The sequence below is a fragment of the Pristiophorus japonicus genome, chromosome 5 (genome assembly GCF_044704955.1).
Source record: "Pristiophorus japonicus isolate sPriJap1 chromosome 5, sPriJap1.hap1, whole genome shotgun sequence".
NCBI classification, from domain to species: Eukaryota; Metazoa; Chordata; class Chondrichthyes; family Pristiophoridae; genus Pristiophorus; species Pristiophorus japonicus.
In genome coordinates, this window is record NC_091981.1 from 238,407,689 (window position 1) to 238,434,317 (window position 26,629).

At 45.2% G+C, this 26,629-nt stretch overlaps 1 protein-coding gene across 5 annotated transcripts in view; it reads right to left on the reverse strand.

The window, feature by feature from the left end:
• The window catches only part of arhgap21a (Rho GTPase activating protein 21a), a 306,788-nt gene that overhangs the window by 161,193 nt on the left and 118,966 nt on the right, over positions 1–26,629 (reverse strand). For 4 of the 5 annotated variants that reach the window (XM_070881436.1, XM_070881434.1, XM_070881435.1 and 1 more), the window contains exons 3-4: positions 4,885–5,064; positions 2,678–2,702 (exon numbers count right to left, since the gene is read on the reverse strand). The exons of the other annotated variant lie outside the window; for it this stretch is intronic. In XM_070881436.1, coding sequence (XP_070737537.1) covers positions 2,678–2,702; positions 4,885–5,064 — 205 coding nt within the window. The remainder of the gene's footprint in view (positions 1–2,677; positions 2,703–4,884; positions 5,065–26,629) is intronic. 5 annotated transcript variants of the gene reach the window in all.

The following is a 26,629-nucleotide window of genomic DNA, read 5'->3' on the forward strand; positions in this document are numbered from 1 at the left end:
CAATTAATCCTATCGATGGGAAGTTGGTGAGCATTTCCTGAGTCAACTGGATACAATTCATCATCTTCCAACAGGGGTAGCTGAATTGCGATAAGGAGCGGAAATCCTGGCCAAATTTAAATTGCTGCGTTTATGAAATGACATTGAATTTTCCAAAGCTTTTGGAGAAACTTTTTTTTAAAGATAGTACTAGAATAAAGAATATAGAAAATGTAGCTTTAGGGTACTGCAATAAGAGGACCAGTTTGTACCAGTAAAAAAAATTAAGTGACTTCAAATTTATTCTAAATCTAATGCTAATATTTAAGGGATCTATTAGTGACATGCGTCACTCACCGCCTATCATCCAGATTTATGCTCAACAGTTTCTGACATAAGTAGTCGGGAAGTAAACATTCGTGTGGTAAATGCTCCCTGATGCAACATCATTACATTCCAGTATTACAAATGGACTCAGTAATTCTTATTCACAATTACAACTCAGAGACAGGCCATTCAGCCCAGCTAGTTTATGCTGGTGTTTATGCTCCACACGAGCCTCCTGCCACCCTATTGATTTAAATTTGCAAAATCAATGTGAAAGAAAGATAGAAAGAGAGGGGAGAGAAAGTAAGCAAGAAAGTGAGAGAGAGAAAAAGAAAAAGTAAGAAGGAAAAAGAGAGGGGGGAAAACAATACATTAGCGAGAGATCTATATGGCGGCAACCAAGCAGTACTAAAGCATAAAAAGGGCAATAAAAGACATCAGTGTAGAGCTAATTTTTTCACAACATTTAGCACATTTTCCATTTAAGTTCCTTCCATTTAATACGTTTGTAGTAAGTTCTACGAATGATAAAATAGCAGGTATGTATAGACGATGCCTTTAGTCTGCAATTTAAAATATCACACATTCAAGCGGTTTGAGTGGTTTAATTAGTTACACATTAGATAACCACATTTTTAATTTACGCAACTACCGTTTGCAACATGAATTGGACATTAAGTAGTGCATTCCTCAGAAACAAAATGCTTTCAATGTTTACAATCATTTTTCTGGCCTAGATTATAATTTTTTACGGTTTGTGTGGTCTTGTTTTGGTTTTTTAAAACTTCATTCTCTTGGAGCTGGATCAGTTCCAACAGAACCTAGGAGCCAAACATTATGCAACATAAATTCCTTCCATTGCCCTCATTTTACAACAACAATTTATTGTGTTTTAAATATGGCTTCCAGGAGCAGTACAGTAAATCAACTACACTTCCTGTAAATCATTGGATGCAAAAAGCTCTTTGGAGCAGCGTGAGAACATAAAGGTGCTATATAAATGCAAGCTTATTTTTCCTTGTTAAGTACAGCAGTTGCAAAAATTCATAGAATGTCACACTGTCCCAACTCATTTTCATTTATTAATTTTCCTTGTAAGCACGAAATGCTTTTTTATCTTGGCTTCACATTTGATTTAATCTCCCCTTTCACCCATGGGATGCCAGCCTTAAATATACTCCATTTTGGTGTACTTAATTTTTATTCATGCATCTCTTCTCCTATTAAACCTTAAGTTTATAGCACAGAAGTCGGCTATTGTGCTGCCTCCTTGCTAGGGCAATCCAAAACAAATTGCACTGCCCTGCATCAAACATCTATCCACTTTCCATGGCATTATTCGAAGAGCAGGGAGTTCGCCCGGTAGTCTGCGCAACATATATCCCTCAACTAACATCACTAAAAAAGATTATCTGGTCAGTTAACTCATTCATGTTTGTAGGACCATGTTATATACAAATTGGCTGCCATGTTTCCCTACATTAGAACAGTAGCTACAATTCAAAAGTACTTCATTGGTGGTGGACGTCGCGATCATAAAAGGCACTTCAGGTTGAACCTCCCTTATCCGGAACCCTCGGGTCCTGGCTTGTTCTGGAAAAGGGATTTTTCCGGACGAGGGATGGTCATGTTAAATTGGATGGTACAGGTACTGAACAAGGGGATACCGGGGCTGGCTGGTTTGGGGCTGGGAGTGCGTCAGAGAGATCATGTGGGGGGGGGAAGCTGGGAATAGTTCCGGACAAGGGGTGGTTCCGGATAAGAGGGATAAGGGAGTTCCGGATAAGGGGTGGTTCCGGATAAGGGGTGGTTCCGGATAAGGGAGTTCCGGATAAGGGAGGTTCAACCTGTATATAAATGCAAATTCTTTATTCTTAAATAGCACCAAAAGATGGGATATAAAGCAGAAACAGAAATAGAGAAATAACCTATGAAGGAACAATTAAAAAAAATAAGGATCTTCCTGATCTGAACCTCAAAAATGCACGAGAATTAAATAGTTTATTTTGAAGCCAAAACTGCAAAGACTTGGCCAAATTTAATTAGGTCCACTGTGTAAATCTATTTGATGTCAAAAATGTCCACTGCAAGTGAAGCATGTACATGTGATAGGGGAATCTAGGGACTCTATAAAGCATTTATTGAAGTATCCACAAAATGGGTGCAAAAGCAAATTTCCTAATGTGTAGAGAAAATATTGAAAACAAATAATGCACACAGATAGACATTATGTTTAAGGTTAACATACCCAGCTATGAAAACTTCCATTTCAGGGCCTAATTTATAGAATGCATATATAATGTTAAAAAAAATACTTAATGCTATCAATGTTATTACAGAGCTGTATGTGAACAAGGCAAGCCATACTCACCCCCTTTATTTCCATTCTCTTCATCCTGACAACAACAAAAATAAAGTTACTTCTACAGTGTTCAATTTCCTCAAAAAGGTAATATTTATAAGCAAAGTACTGGTATAAGACGACAGATATTTCTATTGTGGATCTAAATCCACAGCAAATTGGTATTCCAAAAGAGTTCAGCAGAGAGGCCCTGAATTAGCAGTCAGCAGCAAAGTGACGGACTTCACTGCTGCCCCCGAAGTACACCCCGCACAAGATTTCACAATCCCTATGTCAAGAACATCGGGTTTCCCACCTTCAATTCATTTCAACGGAACTTAAACGAGAATCCCCTCCGTTGACATCAACGGGCTGTCTAAGCACCCAATCAAAAGGCAGAATTCTCACAGACAGCAAACAAGGAAGTGAGTAAGCCATTAAAATTCTTTTAAAATAGTTAGAGAGATTATAAGAAAGATTAGAATTCCCACATGGGGAAAAGGCAAACCTAAAATAAAGACACACAAATATTTAAAAAATTGTAAAGTTTCTTAAAATGTCTTATATTTTTTATTAAAATGGGCAAATTTGACACCACACAAGATTAAAATAAGTTTTTCAGGCCTTCAACCTTTGTTTAGCAGTCAATACTGTTAAAACCCCAATTACACCTAATCCCTTTGGATCTAATTTAACAGTGTAATTACAGCGGTAGAGCCAAAGTTTTCATCAGTTTCCATGATTTCCAAGGTTTCACTGATTGGCGGCTCTGTTGTGTGTGTGTGTGTGTGTTTGTGGGGGGGTGGGGGTGAAGAACACACAGCGCAGCTAGTTTCGGAGTTGTCATTGACAGGTTGCAACTTCGGGATTTCTGCTTGCGCAAGTGCCAAATCCCAAAGTTGTGGTCAGTTTCAACGGCGGTATGATGCCGTAATCTAACAGTTCGCCGTTATACCGACTGCAAATTCAGGACCAGTCAAAATAATGGAGTGTTTCCCGCTATTTCCCACGGGGGAGCCAATTTAAAACCGAGTTGAGAAGGAATTTCTTCTCCCAGAGGGTTGTGAATCTGTGGAATTCTCTGCCCAAGGAAGCAGTTGAGGCTAGCTCACTGAATGTATTCAAATCACAGATAGATTTTTAACCAATAAGGGAATTAAGGGTTACGGGGAGCGGGCGGGTAAGTAGAGCTGAATCCACGGCCAGATCAGCCATGATCTTGTTGAATGGCGGAGCAGGCTCGAGGGGCTAGATGGCCTACTCCTGTTCCTAATTCTTATATTATGTTCTTATGTTCAAGTTCCAGATCTCAGCTAGGTTATTGGCAGACCAACATAAACTAGGAGCCCAGCCCTTTTATGATAAAGCGACAAATCACTTACAACTCTTCATGCGATTATCAGCTAGCTCAAAAGCTGTAATGGTAGTACCTCTGCATGTATTTAGCTCAATGGTAACGATACTTGATACTAAAAACGATGATGATGAAAATTAAACATGAACTGCAAAGGACTTTCTAGCCTGATTTACAAACTACGGTGAGACTGAAGAACTGATCCAATTGAACATTTGGAAATTATGTCAGAAATAGGAGCACCATCCACCTTGGATGCCATTTTTGATAAATGCCAAGTCCGGAACCAATCAAGCTGGGCTTAACTTTAATCAGGATGCTGAATGAAGCATATGATATTTGGAATGACTGTACTTTCAAACTATCTTCAATTAAACTTTTGATTAAAAAGTTAAATAATTTGTTTCTGAACAATTGTCAAAATCCCTAACTTTAAAGAGCCACAACAACAACTGTTCATTGAATTAGAAGAAAGCATTAAAATGCTATGGAAGCAAGTGTCACTTTCTTGCGAAATGAATAAAAGATTACTTTAAGTCAACCACAGATTACAGAAGGTTTCACAGTAGAAAAGTAGGCAAGTACACAACCCAACTTGTATCACATCAACATTACAAAATATGGCAAATATCTTGCACTACATTCTTATTTCTCAGAGCAGTTTTCAATGTAATGGTTGAATGGCATTACTCGAATTTGCTCAAACCCTCTCCATAACACTTTAAAGTTCTACTCAAAAGATATGCAGATATTGGCATGCTGTTAATATGTTTTAATTAAAACAGGATTAAATCAAAAGAAAAAAAGGTTCCAACAAAGTAATTTTAAAGCATGCTAAGTTTTGATTTTGCTTAAAGAACTGGTGTCACTTTGATTTTCTAACCTTTATATTGGTATGCACAGCTGACTCTGGGGGGTAGACAATGAAGTGCCTCAGCGTAAACCCAAATCCTTGTGAATTTCGTCGTAGATTAATGGTTTTTGGTCCTGGCCATGAGAAAATGTCATCCACCAGCGGTGAGGTGCTCTCGCCTTGTCCACTTCCATCCTTCTTATTTTTTCCCTGCGAGAAGAAAAACAGTCTGTTGAGAAATACTATTAGCAATCTTTTCTCTCGTGTATATAAAATATCATTGAAGCATTTTCAAGAGAGAAACTTTCCTTTTTGAATTACAGCGAGATACTTCTTTCTCCTCTTAGTCAAAATTGATTTAGATTTCCCTTAAATGCATCTATACTATTTGCCTCAACCACACCATGTCGCAGTAAGTTCCACATTCTAACCACTCTCTGGGTAAAGAAGTTTCTCCTGAATTTCCTATAGGATTTATTATATATTTATGGCCCCTAGTTTTGGACTCGCCCACAAATGGAAACATCTTCTCTGCTTCGAAGATAAGGTACTTTCTTGCTCACTCCCCTCGAGGGCAAGACATCTGTGATTGCAGGCACTTTATTAGTACAACTGCTTGAACCTCATGAAGCCTGTGGTACAAAGAAACTGACAAAATGCAGATGGAGGAACTTCTTTTCTCTCCAGTTTTTCTCTGCTACGGTGTTTAAAATTAATAAGGGTCCAGATAGAGTAAATAGAGAAACTGTTTCAAGTGGCTGAAGGGTTGATAACCAGAGGGCACAGATTTAAGGTGATTGGCAAAAGGACACGTGGAAAACCTTTTTATGCAGTGGAATGCGCTGCCTGATAGGGCAGTGGAAATAGTAGCTTACAAAAGGGAATTGGATAAATAGCTGAAGGAGAAAAAATTGCAGGGATATGGGGAAAGAGCGGGGGATTGGGACTAACTGAATTTCTCTTTGAAAGAGTTAGCACAAATTCGATGAGCCAAATAGCCTCCTTCTGTGCTGTACTATTCTATGATTCTAAAAGTATACGTTTACTGCAGATTCAGCAGCTTTTAAATTTCCTTAAAGATACAAGTAGATCACTCTGTAGTCTGAGACCTGAGTCTGGTCTATGATGCTTACCACAATCCTCGTTGTTCCCCAAATGACAGTGGTCCACCCGTTTATGTACTACAGCAAACTTATTAAAATATGTGACTGATTGAAGGCAAAATTATTAAATACTATACTCCCAGATCATAGGAACATAGAAACAGAAGGAGGCCATTCAACCCCTTGAACCTGTTCCCTCTTAATTAGATCATTACTCATCTGTACCTCAACCCCATTTAACTAACGATGAATCTTAGTTTTGAAAATTTCAACTGACCCAATATCCACAGCCGTGTGTGGTGTATTGTGGCGTGTGTGGTGTATTGTGGCGTGTGTGGCGTGGCGTAGTGTGTGTGTGTGTATTGTGTGTGTGGGGATCCAGATTTCCACCACCCTTTGTCACATAGATGACCTGGAAGAGGGGACAGAGCGTAGTGTAACAAAATTTGCAGATGACACAAAGATTAGTGGGAAAGCGGGTTGTGTAGAGGACACAGAGAGGCTGCAAAGAGATTTAGATAGGTTAAGCGAATGGGCTAAGGTTTGGCAGATGGAATACAATGTCGGAAAGTGTGAGGTCATCCACCTTGGGGAAAAAAAAACAGTAAAAGGGAATATTATTTGAATGGGGAGAAATTACAACATGCTGCGGTGCAGAGGGACCTGGGGGTCCTTGTGCATGAATCCCAAAAAGTTAGTTTGCAGGTGCAACAGGTAATCAGGAAGGCGAATGGAATGTTGGCCTTTATTGCGAGAGGGATGGAGTACAAAAGCAGGGCGGTCCTTCTGCAACTGTATAGGGTATTGGTGAGGCCGCACCTGGAGTACTGCGTGCAGTTTTGGTCACCTTACTTAAGGAATGATATACTAGCTTTGTAGGGGGTACAGAGACGATTCACTAAGCTGATTCCGGAGATGAGGGGGTTACCTTATGATGATCGATTGAGTAGACTGGGTCTTTACTCGTTGGAGTTCAGAAGGATGAGGAGTGATCTTATAGAAACATTTAAAATAATGAAAGGGATAGACAAGATAGAGGCAGAGAGGTTGTTTCCATTGGTCGGGGAGACTAGAACTAGGGGGCACAGCCTCAAAATACGGGGGAGCCAATTTAAAACTGAGTTGAGAAGGAATTTCTTCTCCCAGAGGGTTGTGAATCTGTGGAATTCTCTGCCCAAGGAAGCAGTTGAGGCTAGCTCATTGAATGTATTCAAGTCACAGATAGATAGATTTTTAACCAATAAGGGAATTAAGGGTTACGGGGAGCGGGCGGGTAAGTGGAGCTGAGTCCACGGCCAGATCAGCCATGATCTTGTTGAATGGCGGAGCAGGCTCAAGGGGCCGAATGGCCTACTCCTGCACCTATTTTCTATGTTTCTATGTAAGGCACGATTCTTGGAATAAAGTTTGTGGCTGGGCCCAGACGATTGCTTCGCTATTCCCAATGTTGAACTGGAGAAAGTTGTGAATCATCCATGAGTAGATGCCTATAAACAGTCTGAAAGCACAAAGGCAGTCAAATAGTTGAGAGGGTGGGGAGAGAGGCATAACTGGGTGTCTTTGGCATACATGTGGAAGCCGATGCCATGCCTGCAGGTCAAATGATAAACAACAGGATAACCCTGTTAATTATGGGCTTGGAAATCATACATTCATTATCTCTTGCTTGATGCTAGTTTAACTTTAGCAGAAAATCATTAATTTGCTTCCAATTCTAGCCGGTTTATTTTGATTACAAACTAGATTCAGAGCAGAGTCTCAAATTTTCAATTTCCTGGTAGATATAACCTAAGTTCATTTGCCAAGTACCTGTCTTCATCATTATAGGCAATCCCTCAAAATCGAGGAAGACTTGCTTCCACTCTAAAAGTGAGTTCTCAGGTGACTGAACAGTCTAATACGGGAATTACAGTCTCTTGTCACAGGTGGGATAGACAGTCGTTGGAGGAAAGGGTGGGTGGGGAGTCTGGTTTGCCGCATACTCCTTCCGCTGCCTGCGCTTGTTTTCTGCATGCTCTCGGCGACGAGACTCGAGGTGCTCAGTGCCCTCCCCGGATGCTCTTCCTTCACTTAGGGCGGTCTTTGGCCAGGGATTCCCAGGTGTCGGTAGGGATGTTGCACTTTATCAAGGAGACTTTGAAGGTGTCCTTGAAACGTTTCCTCTGCCAAGTACCTGTTCTTTTAACCCAGCAACATTTATGATAATTATCTCCAACCACAACAGGGTTTAGTTGATGATCTCAAGAAATACAAAGTACAGGCTTACTGCAAATATCTTGAGGCTAACAAACAGTTTCAAATTTACAAATTCACTTAAAAACTAGTAGTCGCTCTCAAAAGAGTGGTTAAGACTGGTCTTTGGCAGACCAGCATTTCACAATGAAAGCTAAAATATCTAGATTATTGTAGATTCCCAAAGAGGACATATAAATGTTTCCAATACAATCTCACCAATTTAGATATGTTAACAGTCATGCAATCATTTGTTTCCCCAGCACATCTGGATAATTATGCCAGAGCAGACTGAATACGAGGTGAGGTACAGATTCCTTGGTATAATTTCCAATAGAAGCAGCTGCTGCAGCATATTAGTTACAACCGTGTCCCTAGTCCATTAACTCACATTCAGAGAGCATCAGTAATTTTACATACCAGAAATTCTATCACTCAGAACACAGTTCACCAACATGACTAACAGAACAATTTATTTTATTTTTGAGCCCAAATATACACAACTTAATTTTGACCAGGTGATCAAAATATCTTTGTACTCACTAATGAGTACCATTTTAGTATCGAGTGGCAGCAAAGCACTCGGCAGACCAAATACAAAACATGCCAAATCCTCAACAAGGCTTTCTCTACTTCATCTTAATCAGCAATGATCTTATTGAATGGCGGAGCAGGCTCAAAGGGCCAAATTGCCTACTCCTGGCTCCTATTCTTTATGTTCTTATCTCAAACACTTAAAAAGAATCCCCAATAATACCTGATGGGCATTTCTATTTCTTATATGGCTTCTTTCATATAGTTGTGCTCCACTATAGGAATTTTTATGCTGTAGAAACCAAATCCAGTGCTTAAAAGTCAACTCCCTCCAAACAGTACCTTCACCACAAAGACTGCAGCAGTTCAAGGCGGCAGTTCACCACCACCTTCTCAAGGGCAATTAAGGACAGGCAATAAATGCTGGCCTTGCCAGCGATGCCCACATCCCACGAACGAATAAAAATTTTTTTCCAATGTCATCTTTGCATCATGAGAAAAATTTCCATATTAACAGTGCATGGGAATATTAAAACCTTGGTTAAAATCTAAAAGTTTCAACTTACATCACAAATCAGTGTTTATCCTGATGAGCTCAATTTTCCCCGGTATTTGCACCTTTTTTTTGGAGCAGGTTGCTTTTTCTGGCCTAACTTAAAAATCCCCAGTTTCCCCCAATCAATTTGCACCAGTATAACTCATTTAGTTACGTTTTTTTAGGCAACATTTTTTTCCTCAAAAGGGGGTGTAACCAGCCACCTACGCCAATTCTGGCCATTTAGGGAGCTTTGGCCATTTGATAGTTACTCCATTTCTACTTAGACCAGCGTATGTGTCCTCGCGAGAAAACCCTTGGAGAGTTAAAGAAATCGGCGCAGGTAAGTAAATCGGAGGCCATTCGGCGGGGCGGACCTGGACTAGTCGGCACGCACTCAGGACTAGAGAGGCTCGGCAGGAGAGGGAACAAACTGACCAGCACTCATTCGGGGGCCACAGAGCAGGAAGGCATGTACTTGGGACCGGAGAGGCTCGGCGGGGGAGGGAGCAAACGGACTGACACGCACTCGGGGGCCACAGAGTGGGAAGGCACGCACTCGGGGGCCACAGAGCGGGAAGGCACGCACTCGGGGGCCACAGAGCGGGAAGGCACGTACTCGGGGGCCACAGAGCGGGAAGGCACGCACTCGGGGGCCACAGAGCGGGAAGGCACGCACTCGGGGGCCACAGAGCGGGAAGGCACGCACTCGGAGGCCACAGAGCGGGAAGGCACGCACTCGGGGGCCACAGAGCGGGAAGGCACGCACTCGGGGGCCACAGAGCGGGAAGGCACGCACTCGGGGGCCACAGAGCGGGAAGGCACGCACTCGGGGGCCACAGAGCGGGAAGGCACGCACTCGGGGGCCACAGAGCGGGAAGGCACGCACTCGGGGGCCACAGAGCGGGAAGGCACGCACTCGGGGGCCCACAGAGCGGGAAGGCACGCACTCGGGGGCCCACAGAGCGGGAAGGCACGCACTCGGGGGCCACAGAGCGGGAAGGCACGCACTCGGGGGCCCACAGAGCGGGAAGGCACGCACTCGGGGGCCCACAGAGCGGGAAGGCACGCACTCGGGGGCCCACAGAGTTGGAAGGCACGCACACGGGGGCCACAGAGCGGGAAGGCACGCACTTGGGACCGGAGAGGCTCGGCGGGAGAGAGAGCAAATTGACTGGCACGCACTCGGGGGCCACAGCGGACCAGGAAGGCACCTCACTCGGGGACCGGAGAGGGTTGCAAACAGCCGATCTGAAGGCTTGGTGCCTTGGGGGGGGGGGGGGGAGGAAGGGAGAGAGAGGTCACTACTGCGCATGCACGGCCATTCAGCGACGTCAAAAACGTCAGTTTTTCCCCCCGCGCATTCGCACAAGGCCCCGGCTCCTTTTTCCAAAGCAGACCACAGGCTCCATCCCGAGGCAACTGGCCACACTGCGCGGCTCCAGATTACAGCACAAACATCAGGAAAAGTTTGGACTAGTTTTTCTTGTACATTTCTTGACCTAAATAAGCGCTGCAACTCTAGCAATACACCAGAAAACTGGCTTGGGGAAAATTGAGCCCATAGTTTCCAACTTACCCAACAGCTGCATGGACGAGGAAGTTCTTTATATATAGTGCTGCCATTTAAAACTTGGCAAAGCACATCAGCATGTGAAGTATAGGTTGAACCTCCCTTATGAGGCACCCTCGGGACCTGACCCGTGTCGGATACGGGATTTTGACGGACGTGTTCTACCGTCTTTTACAACTGTCAGCCCCTAGCCAGCCAGCCCCGATACAGATATCGCCGACCCCGCGATCCACCGCTCGCACCCCCACCCCCTCCGCCCCCCCAAACACGATTTCCAAGACGTGTTGAAAGTAATGAAGAGGTATTTTCTTTTTGTTTGGCAGAGCGCCGAGGGCAGCGGGGAGTGGAGGGGAGGAACGGCCAGCCCGAGGACATGGCCCGCTAGCCCGAGCCCAGAGGGAGTGCCGACGGTAGCAGGGAATAAAATAACTCATCAAGCTTTTAACTGACTTGTATACCCACCCTCAAGGCCACTTAGGCAATCGGTGTCTTCAGAATTGGACCGAGGATGGAGTCTCCATCTTCAGGAATGCAGAGAATAATGGTGAGTACGGAAAAAAATGATCTGCGCATGTGCCACCCGGGAATGGTGCAGGACAAGGGGTGGTGCCGGATAAGAGAGGTTCAACCTATACGTGCTTTGTTTACCTTTACTCCCGTTTCAGCTTTTCTTTCTCAGCTTGGTTTTCCTTATCACTCCAGTTTCCAACTCGAGTTTTATGTTAAACAAAGTGGAGTGTTATGGGGAGCGGGCAGGGAAGTGGAGCGGAGCCCAAGATCAGATGAGCCATGATCTTATTAAATGGCGGAGCAGGCTCGAGGGACCAAATGGCCTACTTCTGCTCCTATTTCATATGTTCTTATGTACCTATATTCATAACTGAAAGTGAAACTGTTCTACAACTGTACTGTGTAATATATAGCAGTTTCACTCTGACTGAACAGTGCGGATAAATCTTTTTTTTTGTAACATGGAGGATTGCAGAGGAAAAAACAGCAACAACCTAAACCTATACAGTACCTGCACTGTAAAAATGTCCCAAGATTTTTCAGCAAATAGCTGCTGAGCTAAGAAAGGAGTGTGGTCAGTAACTTGGTCAAAGAACGAACACGTATATACGCACAAAAAATAAGCATTGGGGGGGTGGGAGCAAATAAGGAGAAATCTGGAGAAAAGGTAGCCAATAGAACAAAGTTAAAGATTAAAATGGGATTCCTGGTGTGATGCTGAGCCTTACAAACCAAGAGGATCCCAGGTGTGATCCTTTGTGTGACGAGTGAACTGATCTCAGCTACAGCAGTGGAAGCATTTCAACCTGCTTCAGTGCTAATGGGCTCAGAGGATGCACAAACAGGCAGCTCCTAATTGATGAGTGGGATATGGAAACAAAACACTGTCATTTGCCTGCCTGCACCCCCTGCAATTGAGATGTTGAGAGTTAGCAAGAAATCCAGGCATTAATCCACTCTTAACTTTTAAATGCAAATATTGCCATCTTTCGGATGATTTATTAAACCACATCCTCTGAGCCCACAAGCACTGAAGATAATTGTCGTGCTCCCACTGCTGCACACATTTATCTCATTGCTGATTGTGGGACCTTGCTGTGCGCAAACTAGCTGCCACGTTTCCCTACAGTACAACAGGGATTGCACTTCAATAGTAATTAATTGGCTATGATGTGCTTTGGGACATCCTGAGATTGTGAAAGGCACTATGGGGCTAGACTTTCAGCGGCACATCGCCCATATAAGAGCTGAGCTGCAGGCTATCGCCCATATTTGCTAAAAGGTGGAAAGTAGCGCCTTATTATAGCCCATTTATCGCCGGCCCAACTTTCGGCACACATGAATATGCTGCATCGCCCAGCCTACTTTAAAAAAAAATATGATGTTATCCTCGTGCAAAGCCGAGAATAGTGCTCATAACGGAAACTGCGCCCGATTATGGCCCAGATTATTGCCGAGCGCTACTTTCGGCATTTCGCCTACAATTCCCCTAAATAATCGCTGGCCCAAAAATAGGCTGAAGAAAAGCTGCAATAACTCGGCACTACTGGGAGGATTGGTAGTAAAAGGCTGTCAGGAGAATCAATTTGAGAGTGATTTTAAGGGCCTTTTTGACTCTTGCCAATCATCTAATCACTTTGTATTTGTTGAGGACAAATTAAGGGCATTTATAGCGATTTATAGTGATGGGGCCTGTAATTTCTCAACCAGTATTGATCACTACAGTTAGGAAGGGCCACATTACAGCAAAATTCTAAAGGGGCAAAGTGTGTTAGAAAGACAAGCCTGAAGGCTCTGTGCCTCAATGCGAGGAGTATTTGGAATAAGGTGGACGAATTAACTCGCAGATGGCAGTTAACGGATATGATGTAATTGGCATCACGGAGACATGGCTCCAGGGTGACCAAGGCTGGGAACTCAACATCCAGGAGTATTCAACATTCAGGAAGGATAGGTAGAGAGGAAAAGGAAGCGGGGTGGCGTTGCTGGTTAAAGAGGAAATTAATGCAACAGCAAGAAAGAACATTAGCGTGGATGATGTGGAATCGGTATGGGTGGAGCTACGGAATACCAAGGGGCAGAAAACGCTAGTGGGAGTTGTGTACAGACCTCCAAACAGTAGTAGTAAGGTTGGGGACAGTATCAAACAAGAAATTAGGGATGCATGCAATAAAGATACAGCAATTATCATGGGTGACTTTAATCTACATATTGATTGGGCTAACCAAATTGGTAGCAATGCGGTGGAGGAGGATTTCCTGGAGTGTATTAGGGATGGTTTTCTAGATCAATATGTCGAGGAACCAACTAGGGAGCTGGCCATCCTAGACTGGGTGATGTGTAATGAGAAAGGAATAATTAGCAATCTTGTTGTGCGAGGGCCCTTGGGGAAGAGTGACCATAACATGGTAGAATTCTTTATAAGATGGAGAGTGGCACAATTAAGGGTCCTGAACTTAAGGAAAGGTAACTTCGATGGTTTGAGGCGTGAATTGGCTAGAATAGACTGGCAAATTATACTTAAAGGGTTGACGGTGGATAGGCAATGGCAAACATTTAAAGATCACATGGATGAACTACAGCAATTGTACATCCCTGTCTGGAGTAAAAATAAAACGGGGAAGGTGGCTCAACCACGGCTAACAAGGGAAATTAAGGATAGTGTTAAATCCAAGGAAGAGGCATATAAACTGGCCAGAAAAAGCAACAAACCTGAGGACTGGGAGAAATTTAGAATTCAGCAGAGGAGGACTAAGGGTTTAATTAAGAGAGGGAAAATAGAGTACGAGAAGCAGCTTGCCGGGAACATAAAAACTGACTGCAAAAGCTTCTATAGATATATGAAGAGAAAAAGATTAGTGAAGACAAACGTAGGTCCCTTGCAGTCGGATTCAGGTAAATTTATAATGGGGAACAAAGAAATGGCAGACCAATTGAACAAATACTTTGGTTCTGTCTTCACGAAGGAAGACACAAATAACCTTCTGGATATACTAGGAGACCGAGAGTCTAGTGAGAAGGAGGAACTGAAGGATATCCTTATTAAGCGGGAAATTGTGTTAGGGAAATTGATGGGATTGAAAGTTGATAAATCCCCGGGGCCTGATCGTCTGCATCCCAGAGTACTTAAGGAAGTGGCCCTAGAAATATTGAATGCATTGGTGATCATTTTCCAACAGTCTATCGAATCCGGATCAGTTCCTATGAACTGGAGGGTAGCTAATGTAACACCACTTTTTAAAAAAGGAGGGAGAGTGAAAACAGGTAATTATAGACCAGTTAGCCTGACATCAGTAGTGGGAAAAATGTTGGAATCCATCATTAAGAATGAAATAGCAGCACGTTTGGAAAGCAGTGACAGGATCGGTCCAAGTCAGCATGGATTTATGAAAGGGAAATCATGCTTGACGAATCTTCTGGAATTTTTTGAGGATGTAACTAGCAGAGTGGACAAGGGAGAACCAGTGGATGTGGTGTATTTGGACTTTCAAAAGGCTTTTGACAAGGTCCCGCACAAGAGATTGGTGTGCAAAATCAAAGCACATGGTATTGGGAGAATGTACTGACGTAGATAGAGAACTGGTTGGCAGACAGGAAGCAGAGTCGGGATAAACTGGTCCTTTTCAGAATGGCAGGCAGTGACTAGTGGAGTGTCGCAGGGCTCAGTGCTGGGACCCCAGCTCTTTACAATATACATCAATGATTTGGATGAAGGAATTGACTGTAATATCTCCAAGTTTGCAGATGACACTAAACTGGGTGGCGGTGTGAGCGGTGAGGGGGACATTAGGAGGCTGCAGGGTGACTTGGACAGGTTAGGTGAGTGGGCAAATGCATGGCAGATGCAGTATAATGTGGATAAATGTGAGGTTATACATTTTGGGGGAAAAAACACGAAGGCAGATTATTATCTGAATGGCGGCAGATTAGGAAAAGGGGAGGTGCAACAAGATCTGGGTATCATGGTTCATCAGTCATTGAAAGTTGGCATGCAGGTACAGCAGGCGGTGAAGGCGGCAAATGGTATGTTGGCTTTCATAGCAAGGGGATTTGAGTATAGGAGCAGGAGAGTCTTACTGCAGTTGTACAGGGCCTTGGTGAGTCCTCACCTGGAATATTGTGTTCAGTTTTGGTCTCCTAATCTGAGGAAGGACGTTCTTGCTATTGAGGGAGTGCAGCGAAGGTTCACCAGACTGATTCCAGGGATGGCTGGACTGTCATATGAGGAGAGACTGGATCAACTAGGCCTTTATTCACTGGAGTTTAGAAGGACGAGAGGGGATCTCATACAAGATTCTGACAGGACGGGACAGGTTAGATGCGGGTAGAATGTTCCTGATATCGGGGAAGTCCAGAATCAGGGGACATAAGTCTCTGCCGCAGAGACTTATTGATGCCAATTCATTGGATATATTCAAGAGGGAGTTAGATATGGCCCTTATGACTAAAGGGATCAAGGGGTATGGAGAGAAAGCAGGAAAGGGGTACTGAGGGAATGATTAGCAATGATCTTATTGAATGGCGGTGCAGGCTCGAAGGGCCGAATGGCCTACTCCTGCAGCTATTTTCTATGTTTCTAATCACATGCTGCAGAATAGAGATGGGAAAATAAAATGAGAAAAGTTGCATACAAGTACACTGCTGTAATGTTAGGGTTAATAATCATGGATTTTTTTCTCCCTCTGGTCCACAGTACAAGCAGAAGCAGAACTAGGGTACGTCATCCCATGAGGAAGGAAATGGAGTTCACTGCAGTTGGCTGATAGATTTAATTTTATAAAGCAACAGGGGCTACAATAAAAGGTTCTGTAATGTTATTGATGGGGACCAGGTCCCCGATTCTCTCTGTCAACCCCCGTGGGAAAAGTTCCCTGCCTGAAGAAAAAACGCGCATACGCAGAACCGCCGATGCTATGGACGCCAGCCTTGCACGACTGAATATAATCGCTGAGACCCATTTCACATCGCTAAGGCTATTACCCAAAAACTAGCGTTTTTTAAAAAATGGCCGATATTCCAACGAATAAAAAAAGCACCAAGGCTGGAAATAGTGGAAAGTCTAGCTCTACATAAGTGCAAGTTCTTTTTTTATTGCAGAAGTATATGAATAGATGAATGTAGTTATTTATTCATTTTTCAGTTGCATTATGGTGACAATCTTAATTTACAATATATTTGAATGGCACACAGTTTAGGCAATAAGTACTGCTATATACTAAAGAGAATCTTTTCAAGGATCAACACCTTAAGAAACTGATAAATAAAGATTTCAACCAGTAGAGGGCAATATACATCCACATACTCGCTCCATTCCTTGTTTGGGATGCAAATTTTGGGCTGCAATACTAAAAATTATACTAAAATTGTACTTAATTGAAACAAAATTACAAAACTAAATGGGTCATACAAATTTAACATTTTATTGTTTCATAAGCAGAAAGGACCCAACTTTTCATCTTGGTTTCATTTTCAATTTTTCTGATCCTCAGAAAGAAACCAACTTCTCAATGTGTACGCTATAGTGAGTTTATATGTTGCTCGAGATCCACACTAATTGCCCAGATGTTTTTTAAAAGTATGTATGTGTAAAAGTCATGTGTCTAGTTTTCAAAGGCCTCATACCTTAGGTCACCACACACCTGAAAGGCAAAAAGTAACTGATTATTTACTGATAAGCAATGTTGGCAACACATAATTTTGACTAAAATACTTATTTTTACTCAAGGCAATGAGAATGTTTTCCGAGAGAGAAGTATTCTTGTGTTAAGAACATGAGGCTCAATCGGAGTAACTTGCTAAAGCTTTGGTTATTTGGTTGGGAGGGGAAAAGAGACGTCAACAGAGTTACCATTAGCACAGACCAGGGATCAGTGCCTTTACCCACTGAACCAACAGAGGGAGTCGCACTTAAACAAGGACAACTTCTGTTGCATTTGTTGGCCTTTTGAAGTGCTGTTGTGTTTGGTGTGGTTGCTGATCCAGTTAAGTTTTGCACATGTGAGTTGACATGTTGTATTGTGTCTGTAAGCACTCTAGTAATGACTCCACGAGGCAAGGTATTGTACTTGAACTGTGGTGACCTTAGTCCATTTATTACAGCTCCTGAGTAAGGGTACAGCATGGTGAGCTCCCTTTTATACCTGGTTACCTGTCGTGTACAGGTGACCCTCTAGGTCTCCACCAGTTGTACCCTCTGGTGGTGCAAGCATAGTGTATACAGTGTGAAGGTACATCCAGTAACTGTACATTGAGTGTACAGGGTGTATACTTATATTATACATACACAACATCACTCTCCCCTAAGTCTTATGCCACTTGCCTTTGCATTGTGTGCTCTGGCCCTAGACTTGAGTGCCCAAAGCCCTTGCACCTTGTCTATGCTTTGGCTTGGCTCTCTCCCTGTTGACCCCCAAGTCCTTATTGCCACAACAGTGGGAAATGGTCAGCAGTGGACGGTTTGAGGTTGCAATGGGGGTTTAGTGGGTTCTGGATGTGATCCATGTGTGTCCATGGCTACATACATCTATTCCCCCCCCCCCCCATACATAGACCATGTGTGTGGCTCAACACTTGCATGTGCATACATGTACAGAAAGAACGAAAAAAAAAACATAGGATTAATTACATCACTGTTTGGGTTCTGCAGTAGTGGAACAAGTACATTTTTCAGGTAAGGTACATATGTGGTATCACAGTCTTGCCCCTGGGTTGTGTAGGTGCAGGTGGGTGAGGACGCTAGTTCCAGAGTGACCGGACTATGTCCAGGTTGTCTGATGATGGCGCTGCACCCCCTGCCAGCTGGATGGGCTCGGATCGCTCACCTGGCTGAGTCTCAGGGCCTTTGCTGTTGCCTAGTGGTGGGCAGAGCCACGGGAGTGTGTGGCCTCCCTGTCCTCTTTTGAGGGCTGCGGTGTCTCCCTGCTGCCCTGTCCGAAATACTGGGAGCCTGGTCATCCCAGGTCCCGTTGGGAGAGCTGGAGAGTGCTAGCCTCTTGCTCCCGGTACTGGCTCTGGTGGCCAGGGAGATAGAGCCGATCAGGGGCAGGGTACCGGTAGTGGTGCTTTTGCCGTCCGCTGAGCGCTGGCCCTGCAGCTGGTATGCTCCCTCTGTGTTTGGCCACGCTCCCTGGAGCATCACATTGGTCCAGGAGGGGCAGGCTACATGATCGGGTAGCCCGCTGGACCTGGGTGCTTCCGACGGGAGGTTGCCCTTGATTTTGTCGGCATACATGTAAAACCCGGCATCGCACATCATTACTTCATTGACAGTCATAATACATTGGTTCCGGCCGCAATCACCTGACTTAACATGGTTAGTTACATTTACATACTTGCATTTGTCAATTACATCGTTTACATGTGTATCACCGGCATCACTGTAAAAAGAGTGGAACTGTCCCTTTAATTGTGATGGGCTGCCGGTCTCCTTTAAAAAGGCCTTGCAATCTTTACCCCACTCCGGTTCGTTGCTCCCTTAACACTGCCCCTCGTGGTCTGGCCACCGCCATCTTTACTTCAGGCGCTTCACCTCGTGGTGCGGGCGCCGTCTTCTTTCTCTCCACGAGGTAGGCTGTGGTGATCCTTTTTTCCCCAGGTTCTGCCACGGAAACAGGGAAGTTGCCTTCTGCATCAATTTTCTTCCTCCAGAATCCTGCCACTGGAGCCTGGAAGGTGACGTTGGGTCGTTTGGACTGGATCATCTCGCTGTTGGGTTGAACAGTCTGTGTCGTCTCCACGCAGTCGAGTTGAGCGGCTGGTTTCTGAGGTGCTGTGCTGGATCCAAATTCGGGGCCACGTAGGACGTCGATCGCCGGAGGTTTTCCCAGCTTCAATGGATTTGTTTCATCCATCTTCTCCCTAGCAGCGTTGGACCATCACCAACAACGATCCACAAAGGTAACTTGTGCATCGCGCCGCCATGGGACACCTGGACATCCACGCTGCCAACGACTGGGATGCTGTTATTTGTGTACGTGAGCAGCTTTACTTGGATCGGGATCATTTTAGGTCGTTCGATTGGATTGTCCCAGAGTTTCTCAAAGGCCGCCTGATTCATCAGCGATTGGCTCACCCCTGTGTCCACCTCCATTTTGACTGGATCATCATTGATTTTGACTTCCATTTTGAACGGAGAGCTTTCGGTGGTGCAGGTAAACCTCATCGTGGAGCTGAACTGCCTCAAGGACTCTCTTTTCATCGTCGCTGGAATCCAGATGATCGGCCAACTCTCCATCGAGTCGGTGAGTACAATTTCTCTTGCACATTCGCTGGAGGTGGCCCTTTGTGTTCCAGCCTTTGCAAGTTTAGTCTTTGTAGCGGCACTGGTGGGCCCTGTGATTTCCTCCACGGTGCCAGCATGGGGTTGACCATGGGGTTGCGGGACTCGGGTTTCTGTTCTCTCTATCCTGAGAGAGACTACGTTCAGCAGCCTTGCCTCTAAAAGGTGCCAGTCGGTTCACAGTACTTGCTGAGGGTGAGTCATCCATTTGGAATCGCAGGCCAAGACCATGAACCCCTGGCTCACTGCAGGGTCCACGGTCACCCTGCAGGCATTCTGCAGGGTGACCGTGGTGTCCGCAGAGAGCAGCCTGTGGAGAAGGCCCTTGTGGCCGATTCCAATAACGAAGATGTCCCGCAGCGCTTCGGTGAGGTAGTCGCCAAAATCACATGCTGCAGCCAATCGAGTGAGGTCTGCAGCATATTTTGTGATTTCTTGGCCTTCGGGTCGCCGGTAGGTGTCGAACAGGTGTCTGGCTGTGAGGATGCTCTCTTTAGGTTTGAGCTGGTCCTGTATCATCGTTACGAGCTCCGCATATGTTTTGGTCGTTGTCTTTTCTGGGGCTAGCAAGTCCCTGACGAGGCCATAGACGGTGGGCCCACAACTGCTGAGCAGGATAGCTCTGCGCTCATCAGCCAGCGAGGTCGGTGTGTCTCCTGCCAGGTCGTTCGCAATGAAAAATTGTTCCGAGCCTTTCCACAAAGGCCTCCCAATCTTCCCCATCGGCGAATTGTTGAAACGTGCCAAGGTTAGTCATTCTTCGCGTGGAAATTCGTAATCTCGTCGCCAGTTAGCGTGTCTGTAAGCACTCTAGTAATGACTCCACGAGGCAAGGTATTGTACTTGAACCGTGGTGACCTTAGTCCATTTATTACAGCTCCTGAGTGAGGGTACAGCATGGTGAGCTCCCTTTTATACCTGGTTACCTGTCGTGTACAGGTGACACCTAGGTCTCCACCAGTTGCACCCTCTGGTGGTACAAACATAGTGTATACAGTGTGAAGGTACATCCAGTAGTCTTATGTAACTGTACATCAAGTCTACAGGGTGTATACTTATATTATACATACACAACATTTTGTTAATTACATATTGTAACATTAAATTGACAGTTGTACTGAGTGGAAAAATGTTCTGCTCTATTTTTGATACAAGTCACCTGGATAAAGGGGGAAGGTCCTATGTTTACAACCAGGGCGCATCTCTTCCAATCCCGACCATGCCGATACAACACAAATTTATTTTCCATTTGCATGTGGATTTTGGCTGTTGCTACAGACCCATAACGTCCATTTTTTTTCCCATTTGGGCCCTTCTTGCCCCTGTCGTACCACCTCCCATTTCTCCCTTCTCTTATGCCTATTCCAACCCATCAGTATTCCTCATCATCATAGGCTGCCCCTCGAAATCGAGGAAGACTTGCTTCCACTCTAAAAGTGAGTTCTCAGGTGACTGTACAGTCCAATATGGGAATTACAGTCTCTGTCACAGGTGGGACAGTCGTTGAAGGAAAGGGTGGGTGGGGAAGTCTGGTTTGCCGCACGCTCCTTCCGCTGCCTGCACTTGTTTTCTGCATGCTCTCGACGACGAGACTCAAGGTGCTCAACACCCTCCCGGATGCTCTGCTTCCACTAAGAGCCGTCTTTGGCCTGGGATTCCCAGGTGCCGGTGGGGATATTGCACTTTATCAAGGAGGCTTTGAGGGTGGCCTTGAAACGTTTCCTCTGCCCACCTGGGGATCGCTTGCCATGTAGGAGTTCCAAGTAGAGCGCTTGCTTTTGGAGTCTTATGTCGGGCATGCAGTATTCCTATGCCTTCCTACTCTCCTATTGCCATTTCAGACTTGAAAAATAAGAAGAGGGAAACAAAAAGAGAGGAAGAAGAAGAAGAGGAAAAAAAAGAGGGAGGTGGAAGAGAAGAACAACAAGGAAGAACTTATATGGCAAGGGTGACCAAAAGCTTGGTCAAAGAGGTGAGTTGTTAGGAGGGCCCTAAAGGAAGGGAGAGACACGGAAGTGAGTGCATTATACTGTATACCATCTCCTGCCATCTGGACATCAGATGCTTCATCAATTGCTACAATATAACTGCAGCACAATTATAAGCACTGATTATATCAGATACATAATGTTTTTCAACTGGAACTGAAAATTTGGTGGCAAGCCACTTATACGCACGCGCAACAAAAGTCAACATGAATAGAAAAAACAAAATTCATATTCCTTTAGGTGTTCAGAGTATTACTACATTTATCTGTTGAGTTCCACTGCAATGAAACCTTAAAATTATTGATTTGGATAAATATTGGTATGCATGCCTTAGATAATGAAAAATTAAGAATCATTCTTCATCAACAGACTTGCCTATCTTTTATTAATGCTTTAGCAAATTGATCAAATTACTCCTGGTTTGGAGAAGTAACTGCATAAGAGTACAAGAAAGAAATGAAGAAAGAAAAGAAGAGTTATCCTGACAATGCTTCAGCTGTGAAACTCAACTTAGCTTCCATATACTGTCTGGCTTAGTTGCCTCCAGAGTGTATACCCTGTTCAAATAAATATGCTCTGCAAAACAGTCAGAACACAAAATAGATATTAATCCTCCAAACACAACAGACTAACTTACTCATCGGAATGTTATTAGATTGCAGGCAAGTATGCTTATTGGCACCAAAACTTCTGAATTTTGATGTGTAAAGTGTGCCAAGACTAACCTGGTTGCATCCATAATAAGACCAAGTCAATTTTTACATCCTGGGCATTCGCCAAGCTGCAACACTAGTCTGTGAAGACAGTTTTCAGCCTTTGAAAACATTTTAGTAAAACTCTTCTGCAACTCATGAATTCATAATGGGAAATGGAAGCCTGAAGGAAGAAGCACACAAATAAAAGAACAGACACTGAGCCATTGGGGGAAGTGATTAGGAGGACTGAGCAAGAGCTTAGTGGGAAAAATAGTTTCAGAAAGTTTTTATACAGGAGAAAAGAGTACACAGGCAGAGGTTTAGGGATGGGGATGGTTCCGCCATCAATTGTGGGGATAGGGTGGGTGGGGGTCAGAAGATTGAAGGGTATGTGAGGGGATAGATCTGAAGATGTGGCCAAGAATTTTAAATATAAAGCATTGGGATAAAGGGAGTCAAATATAGGTCTTCTGGATGAGGAGATTAGCAAGTGGGACTGAACACAGAACAGGATATAGGCATCTGAGTTTTGGACTCGTGAAAGCTTATTTGGGGGGTGGGGAAGAAGAGAAGGATGAGAAGCCAGCATTGGACATTGGAGAAATTGAGTACATAAGTGACAAAAAAAACACAGAAGGGGGCAAAGTTGCAGAGATGCAAAAAGACTTACACTTATATAGCGCCTTTCACGACCACCGGACGTCTCAAAAACGCTTTAAAGCCAATGATGTTCTTTTGGAGTGTAGTCACTGTTCTAATGTTGGAAACACAGCAGCCAATGTGCGCACAGCAAGCTCCCACAAACAGCAATGTGATAATGACCAGATACACTATATTTGTTATGTTGATTGAGGGATAAATATTAGCCAGGGCACTGGGGATAACTCGCCCGCTCTTTTTCGAAATAGGGCTATAGAATCTTTTGCATCCACCAGAGGACTCGGTTTATCGTCTCATACGAAAGACAGTGCAGCACTCCCTCAGTATTGCACTGGAGCGTCAGCTTAGGTTTATGTGCACAAATCCCTGGAGAGAGTCTTGAACAAACAACCTTCTGACTCAGAGGCACAGGTGAAAGAGGCTGTCTTGTTGTTGGAAAAGAACAGTCATAGAATCATCGGGGCTGAAATTGCCTCTTGTTATAGCCCCACTAGCGCCTCCGTGGGCACTAACGAAGCAATGTCATTTTCACCTGGGGAGAGGAGGCGTGAGCGTCTCTGGGGAAATTGTACCGGAGGTTTGGGGGATGCTGGTCCGGCAGCGCCACACACCATGATTAGCGCCTCAGGCCAGCGTAAAACCAGCGATGACGTCATCACCCTGCACGCCGTCACTTCCACCACCCCGTGCTGACCCCTTTGTACACTGCGGGGGAAATTGTCCTGTGGGCCGCGAGGCTGGCAGACATCTGCCGCCAGGGCGCCCCTTAAAGTGTAGTTCTTTTAATCACTCTGGGCCATGATCTTATTTTGTCGTCCGACTCTTGGGTCGGCCCAACAATGGCGGCCCTCACGTCAACTGGGCCGCCATCATGCAGCCTGGCGCTCCGTTTTGGTGCCAGACAGTTGGCCCGGTCAATCGCGTCCCTGGTCACCTAGTGGCGGCCACCAAAGGGCCTGCAGAGTGCACAGCGGCCCTCCCTTTTAAGTGAAGGGGAGCGGCGTTTTCGCGCGTCAGTGTTACATGGATGCTCCGCGTAGCGCTGGCCTCCTCAGTACGGCGCTGGACTCAACGTCGTGCTGCTGCCCTGAGAGCACCCTTCCAAGTGAGTGGAGCATTGGAGATAGCCCTCCGCTTACGCACGGCCCAATTCTGTGTCAGAGGTGAGACTTCCGGGCCAGGTACAGGAAGTCCCGACCCCGAAAGCTTACCACCACCAATCAGGACGCAGGGCAATGTCGGCCTCAGGAAGCTAAATGGCCTGTCATAACTGTGTCGGCTCTCTGAAATAGGCTGGCCACTTATTCCCATTCCCCTACCCTTTAAAATCGAATCTGAGATTTGAGTTGAGCAGGGTGCCAGTGTTTTACAGAGTCTGATTTAAAGTGAGTGATGGCCAGGAAGGGATGGAGTCAGAGGCAACAGAGCAGAGTTTTGGGTTCAGTGTTCTGGATGTTCATTTGAAGGAAGTTTTGACTTACCTGACAAAGTTGGACAGGCAGTCTGAGAGCACAGAGATGTTATGCAGAGAAGTAGCCAAACAAATGGCAGTCAACTCCAGTACTGTAGATGACGAGCACGAGCAGCATATCGATGAGGAAGAGAATGGGCCAAATTCAGATGATTTGGGGATTCCAGAGGTTACGGGGTGAGAAAAGAAACCATTTCCAATGTCAAATTTCTTGCATTCAAATAGGTAGAAATGGAACCACGAGGGCAGTGCCGCAGAGGTGGACAATAGTGATGAGGCAATGCAGAAATAAGACATTATCAACTGTGTTATATATGTAAACCTGTAAATACCTTGTTTAACTACCGGAGGGTTCATCCCCTGGAGTCCCAAGGGGTCCCACAATCTCTTGGGAGCACCTGTACTTAAGGAGGCCTCACAGGCTGGAGAGGCACTCTGGAGACCTGCAATAAAAGACTACGGTCACACTTTACTTTGAGCTCATAGTATCTGGTCAGACTCTTTAGTCATACACTACAACTGGCGACAAGATACAGATGACAAACCCCAGCACAACGATGCAGAGAACAGTGGGCATCCTGGAGAAATTTTAGGAGGGAGATGATTGGGAAACCTTCGTGGAGCGACTTGACCAATACTTCGTGGCCAACGAGCTGGAAGGAGAAGCAAACGCTGCCAAATGAAGGACGATTCTCCTCACCGTTTGTGGGGCACCAACGTATGGCCTCATGAAAAATCTGCTTGGTTCAGCGAAACCCACAGAGAAATCGTATGATGATTTGTGCACATAGGTCCAGGAGCATCTTAACCCGAAGCAAAGCGTTCTGATGGCGAGGTACCGGTTCTACACGTGCAAGAGGTCTGAAGGCCAGGAAGTGGCGAGCTATATTGCCGAGCTAAGACGCCTTGCAGGACATTGCGAATTTGAAGGACATTTGGAGCACATGCTCAGGGGCTTCTTTGTACTTGGCATTGGCCATGAAGTAATACTTCGCAAACTTTTGACTGTAGAGACCCCAACCTTGAGTAAAGCCATAGCGATAGTCCAGACGTTCATCGCCACCAGTGACAATACCAAGCAAATCTCTCAGCACATGAGTGCTGCTACAAGTACTGCGAACAAAGTAATGATGTTTTCGAATCGTAACGTACAGGGCAGGCCTCACATACCTGCAGCTGCACGTCCGCAGATGTCTCAGAGTCCACCAAGGGTGGTGAATGCTAGGCCATTAACACCTTGTTGGCGCTGCGGGGGTAATCATCGTTTCCATTCATGCCGCTTCGAAGGATACATTTGCAAGGGCTGTGGAACAATGGGACACCTCCAATGCATGTGCAGGCGGGCTGCAAACCCTGCTAATTCTTCAAACCACCATGTTGCAGAGGAGGACAGATCTACGGCGGATCACGACAAACCAGAGCCTCAGACCAAGGAGGCAGAGGTATATGGGGTGCACACATTTACCACAAAGTGTCCCCCAATAATGCTGAAGATTGAATTAAATGGACTCCTGGTGTCAATGGAGCGGGACACAGACGCGAGCTAGTCCATTATGAGCAAATAGACTTTCGATAAATTGTGGTACAGCAAGGCCTCAAGGCCAGTCCTGACTCCCATTCGCACTAAACTGAGAACTTACACAAAGGAACTGATTCCCGTAATCGTCAGTGCCACTGTAAAGGTCTCCTACATTGGAACGGTGCACAAGCTAGCACTCTGGGTCGTAGCGGGCGATGGCCCCACGCTGCTCGACAAGAGCTGGCTGGGGAAGATACGCTGGAACTAGGACGACGTTCAAGCGCTCTCGCCCGTCGACGACACCTCGTGTGCCCAGATCCTAAACAAGTTCCCCTCGCTGTTCGAACCAGGCATCGGGAGAAAAAGTGCAGATCTACCTAATTCCGGGGGCACGACCCATCCATCACAAGGCGAGAGCAGTACCGTACATGATGACAGAGAGAATGGAAAAGAGCTAGACCGGCTGCAACGGCACAGCATCATTTCGCCAATCGAATTCAACGAGTGGGCCAGTCCGATTGTTCCAGTCCTCAAGGAAGACGGCACTGTCAGAAGCTGTAGTGATTACAAAGTAACTATCAATCGTTTCTCCCTGCAGGATCAATATCCACTACCAAAGACAGACGACCTTTTTGCGACGCTGGCGGGAGGAAAGACGTTCACGAAGCTGGACTTGA